Consider the following 6,000-nt stretch of genomic DNA (forward strand, 5'->3'; position numbering starts at 1 on the left):
TTAGAAACCAATTTCTGAATATTTGTCTTCAAATTTGTAACATAGTCATTAATCGTGCTTTTCAGTGTGTAACATTAAACACAATACATCAGGCCACATAAATCAGATTTACAGGCCAGATGTGATCCGTGGGCCGTAGGTTGGGCTCCACTAAATTAAATCATTCTGTGATTTATTTGCAGCTGTTTTGAGTCAAAACTCTTAGTTCTACAAAAATGCCTTCCCCATTGCTTTGCATATTCTGCCTCCTCCCCCAATAATAATAAATTCACAAGAGTTTTATCTTTCCTTGCCTCTAAAACAATTATTTTCAATTTTGGTGTGTAGTTTTAGTCCTGGTTTGGTTTCTTATAATTAAAATATTTATTTAGTTCTTAGTAATCAGCTTCAGTAAAATGCATAATTAATTCCTTTGTCTGTATCTAGAAGGTATTTCGTTGATAATTTACACAGATTTTTCTTAGAGAACGGGTAATGAAGACACATATGTTAAATCTGAGCAGTTCAAAATAATGAGACCAAGAATAATATAATCTGTCTAAATTGGATTTTTTATTTTTCTTTTGTAGGAACATGAAATATTCATTCCAGAGAAGAAAGTCACATCACCTGATCTCTTATGGTACAGCTCTGACTGCATGTATACTGTTGGTGTTCTTGATTTTACTTCTGATAAATTAAAATGAACAACATTTTTCTCTCAAAGCTGATCTAGCATTTACCCCATGAAAAAATTTACTTTTTTTTCTGGAACTGTAAAAATTCATAGTTACCTATGATTTGTTCCTTCTGTGTCATCATTGAAAAAAAATTAATTGCTGAGAACTTTTTTATATACGATTGATACTTGTTTACATTTTCCCTCATTACATTTATAAACATGCTCTTATTAGTAATTTGTTGCAAATGTTATGCAGCCCAATGCAGTGGTTTACCAGTAATCTGAAACTTCATATTACTTTATAGAAGTTGATTTTCCCCTCTTTTGTTCATTTTGAAGAAAGACTTTTGCGTTCATATTTTTTATAAAATATGTTTGACTTATTCTTTCTTTTGCTTTAGCAAACAAAATTATGAGCCTATTGTTACATGTTTGTTGAATATTGTTGAAGATATTCTTTTAATAGGTTTTGTTATTTTGTTGAGCAATTTCTGTTAAAAATATTGTTAAGTGATTGTGTAAAATGAAGATAAACTTGGTAGAACTGTGTAAAACTCATATTGGACTTTTGCTGATTTTCTTTTGTAAAATGTAATTATTTGTGTAAATATTCACTTTTGTAAAATATGGATTATATATATTTTTATTTCTAATTAGATAATGCAGATGCATTTTTCAAGTAGTTATTTGAATTGACAAAAAACAGCACATGCAGATATTGACCTATCTGAAATCATAGTTTCAGATTATTTGTAACAAGCTGTTTCATTGGTAGCATTGTGGCTTTATTAGCAACATTGTTCTGGACTTAAAATAATTGTGCCATTTCTTTATTGACAAGCTTGCTGAAAATAAAGTTTGCTTCACTTTAAAGGCTCATTTTCCTGTCTGCATTTTAACATTAATCATGTAGCTATAAATATATATATATATATATATATATATATATATATATATATATATATATATATATATATACTATATATATATATATATATAAACACTTCATTACTTGTATTATGTGCATTTGTGAAAAGTCATCTACTAGTTATTAGGAACAGAAATGATCCTTTTAGATTTAGTGTGAGTAGGGTTAATGGCTAAAATATATCTTAATTGTATATAAATGAATTTATCTTGATTGAGTGTAATATGATTTGGCAGCACAAGAGAAAAAAAAATGTTTTTAACTAAATTTAAGATCTGACTTCAGAAACAGTTAACTTTTTTAGCCCTTACTGTTTTAAAGAGTGTCTCTGATTGAAACGTAAGGCATTGCAATTTCATGGAATATTTTTGTTACTTTATGATGCTAACATGTATGTACAGAAAATCTATCCAGATATCTCATGTTCTAAATTCATCTTTTCATCTCTTCATATTGTTACTGCATTGTAAACTGTGTATTCATTGATCTTTACAAATCGATGAATAGATCTATCTGATATGTTTATTCTCTAACATTTAGAATTTTTATCCTATTTGTAATTTTATTTGTTTCATTGTGTGTTGTAGTAGGAAACTTAGATTGTTCACATGAAAAGAGCATTGTTATTTTATTTGCATAATCAAAAAAGAAAAAAAAAATTTCATGTGGAAATTGAAAACTCATACATATATTGTGCAAATGAGTAGTAGTTTTTATGCAAGAAAAATAGGTGCTTCTGCCTTGACCATGACAACAGCTTGCATGCTGATGGTGATGTCCCCCCCCCCCCCCCCCATAATCTTTTCTTAGAACCAAGAGAAATGTTTGCTAAAATAAAATTATTCTCCGAAGTTAAAAATTTCTTTTGCCCAAGATTTTTTTTTTTTTTTTGAAAGATTGTCACTAGATATTTAATTATGTGCATAATTTTTGATTTGGGTACTGAATTGAAACAAAAATATGTCAATTTCTTAAAGCAATTGAAAGTTTTAGTGTACTTCTTCTGAAATAATTGTTTGTAAGTAAAGCTGCAATTTGGTAAGAAATTGTTTCAAAACTATCATGATTGCTCTTAGGTTATTTATGTATATTTAATTTATAGGGTTCATCAAAAAATTTAATTGATCCCATTCAATTTTCGTGTTAAATGCACCTTGTAAGTTTATTTGTGCAGCCTACAGGTTAAGCCTAATAATTTAGTTTTTTCTGTTTGTAAACATTGACTATTTGAAACATTAAATTTTCATTTTTGCTTCTTTTATCTCTTTCAATTAGAAAAACAGAAGTGTACAATCCACTTGCTGAAGCGGAGAGTACCATGTGTAAACTGAAGATTTGTTTTCACATGAAAAAAGAAATACAGACATAGAAATATTTTGGTCTGAAAAAGAAATAAATTTTACCTAGAGCTAAAGTAAATCCGTTTTATAATTATTTTTCTTTATTTATTTTTTTTATTTCATTTTATTTATTTATTTTATTTTTTTAATGAAGCCAGAATAGTATTAACAGAAGAAATAGGGCACAGCCTTTTTTCTGTTTTTGAGACAGTCTAATGCTGTTTTCGTTCCCTTTTTTTTTATCTGCCTAATTTTTCTGTTTATAATCAAGTGTCCTTTGTGAATTCTTCCAAAACGTATTTTGAAAGTTGGGAATTTTTTTTTTAATGAAGTGGAAAAGTAGTATCCCTGTACTGTAAATATTTTTATCAAATTTTATTTTCTGTTCTTGAAACATTTTTGTAATATTCAAGTTTAAAATTTTTGTTGCAAGTAGACCATTCTGTCCTGAAGTTTTGAACTGGAGGATTTCCCCCTACTCATAACATAGTTTAAAGAAATTCTCTAGTAGTTGATTTTCCTAACGGTCCCATAGCTATTGATAAGCTTTTAAAATGAGCTATATTTGTAAATCAGGTGAAACATTTTAACCATAATACACGTGTAACTATATGTGCACATATAACATCCACGTTAAATGATTTTAACTAGTCATGAAACACATGTCTAAAAATGTAAGACTATTTATACTATAAAAAAATCATAAGCGGTTATACTAGAAGTGTGAGAGCTTAAAAGTTTTTATCCAGTTTCATTCATTTTTTTAATCTTTTAACCCTCTGATGGATTTGGAAGGGCTGTTGAAAAGATACAATGTTTGTGGTTGAAATTTCAATACTGCCATTTGCTTGTTGGATTAAAATATTTCATTGTGTGTCCCTGGAAAAAAATATATTTGTACCTGAAGAAGTATATGACTATTTAAAAGACCTTTTTTGTACAAATTGCATTCACATCTCTCTCAACGGGTTAAGTCCCATCCATAACCAGTCTTTTCTGCTTTTCAGCATTGATATTTACTTTGTTTTCTGACAAGTTCTTGCATCTTCATAAAAGGATATGACTCCATGTTTATTAAAAATAAGTACAAATACTATACTTCATTGTTGAGCATTTTTAGATTTTTGGTTTCCTTGTTTGAATTATTCATCAAAGTTTTACTTTTGTTGTTATTTACTTACTAACCTTTGAGTGGTTTTTAGGGCAGTAAAATAAGAGGTGTTTAAATTCCATGTATATGACATGAATGTATTAAGACTTTAATAAGCCTTAGAATTTCTAACCCTCTGCAGAATTTCAAGCGTGCTGAAGTTTTTGTTTTTCCCTCTGTCTCAAAACATAGTTTTGGGCTAAGAGCTTCTGACAGCCACTTTTACGTATTGTGATATGTACTTCTCCCCAACAATGGATTACATTTATTATTTTATGCACACCTATAACATCGTACAAAATAAGTACAAATGCTAATTTTGTTAAATATTTTGAGGTTTTTATTTTCCTTGTTTAAATCAAACTTTTACTTTTGTTGTTATTTTATAAGGCCATTAAGTGATTTTCAGTAGAATAAAAGGCTAGTAAATCAAATTATATTTAATGTAGGAAACAATCTGTTTCATATTTCCTGATAAATGCATGAAGTAAAAATAGTTTATATGTGCTAATTTTATTACTGAAAACTTTTCTACGTGTCTTTTAGCAGAATTTAAAAGCACTTCGTTTTTAACACATTCGTAAATTTTACAAGCTTAAAATAAGTTTTAAAAGAAAGATGAAAAGGAATACTTGATAAAGTTTCGTTAATATGTGCTTTTGATCTAATGAACTTTAATTTTTTAGTTGAGCAAAAAAATATTAAATTATTCAAAAATATCTACTTCCTAATGTTCTAGGTAAAATTGTGCTACTTGTTCCTTTTGGTCATTTTTATTTTTACCTTTTAATCCATGTTATGGGCAGGCCCGGATCTGCGTACCTACAGTGAGGGGGAGGACTGGAGCAATGGTCTCAGAAATTGAAAAAACTAGCACTAAGACTTATTAACATCGCAAATATACACTGCTGGCTTTTGGGAGGGCCGCTACAGCGTTTGTTGCAGGGGGACCCAAAATTCACAGATCCAGGCCTGGTTATGGGCTTTGTCATTGGATAGTTTATTTTGAATATGTATGTAACTGCATTGAAGGAAAAGTTTTAAAATTCATAATAAATGGTAGCATGTATGTTTTTAACTTTCTGAAGTAAACTGTTGCATATCCCACCCCCTTTTTTACCTTAATGTTTGTGACATAAACCTAATTATGTGGGGGGGGGGGTCCTTTTCTTTTCTCTCTTTTTTACTAATGTTTCCCATTCATAGAGTACAAATGTATGATACCCACTGTCATTAGAAATCTTAACTTTTTTAGACCCTCAGTTTGTACCTCAATTGTTTCACCATTGTTTTGATGTAAGTGAAGCATTTGATTTTTCTTCTGAAATTTGGTGATGCATTGTTGGTTGATCATTCTACTCATTTAATTGTGATTTAGGTTGTACTTATGCACTGCTCTGAGAAGTAAAAACTTTTTCAAATTCTTTTCTAGGTGAAAGAATTAAAATGCAAAATTTTTGTAGTAATTTTTCATTCAGAGTTATACATATTGTACAATGAAAAATCACAGCACAAATTTTTATAATACTGTTGTGTACTATCTAGGATTCACAAAACTATTAACGAAACATTGGTGTAATAAGGTTTAAAAAATATTTTCTGCATTTTTGGGATTGTATGGTCTTAATGACATTTTGCTTTTAAATAAATCATGTAAGTTTAGTTTCAATAAATATTATTTTACTTTGCGCCATTTACTATATTGCACAGTCAGTTTTTTTAAAAATGAATGACATTATAGCCACATAATCTTAATAAATAAAAATCTTCTGTTGCGACGTTTTTTATCATAAGGCTCTTAAATGGCTGCACCGATTTTGATCGAATTTTTTGTGTGTAATTAAGTTTTGCAAGCATGTTTTCGAAGCGCGATGGATCGAATCTGAAACGTTTTTGTTAATTAATTCAAACATTGGATGGT

At 29.0% G+C, this 6,000-nt stretch overlaps 1 protein-coding gene across 2 annotated transcripts in view; it reads left to right on the forward strand.

Annotated features, from left to right (window-relative positions):
- Nucleotides 1-5,772, forward strand: part of LOC129223804 (neurofilament heavy polypeptide-like) — a 43,143-nt gene extending 37,371 nt beyond the window's left edge. For both annotated transcript variants that reach the window (XM_054858160.1, XM_054858161.1), the window contains exon 7: nucleotides 570-5,772. In XM_054858160.1, the coding sequence (XP_054714135.1) occupies nucleotides 570-686 (117 nt within the window). In that variant the 3' untranslated portion in view covers nucleotides 687-5,772. The remainder of the gene's footprint in view (nucleotides 1-569) is intronic.
- The last annotated feature ends 228 nt before the right edge of the window (nucleotides 5,773-6,000 follow it).

This window comes from Uloborus diversus, chromosome 6 (genome assembly GCF_026930045.1).
Source record: "Uloborus diversus isolate 005 chromosome 6, Udiv.v.3.1, whole genome shotgun sequence".
Classification (NCBI taxonomy): Eukaryota; Metazoa; Arthropoda; class Arachnida; order Araneae; family Uloboridae; genus Uloborus; species Uloborus diversus.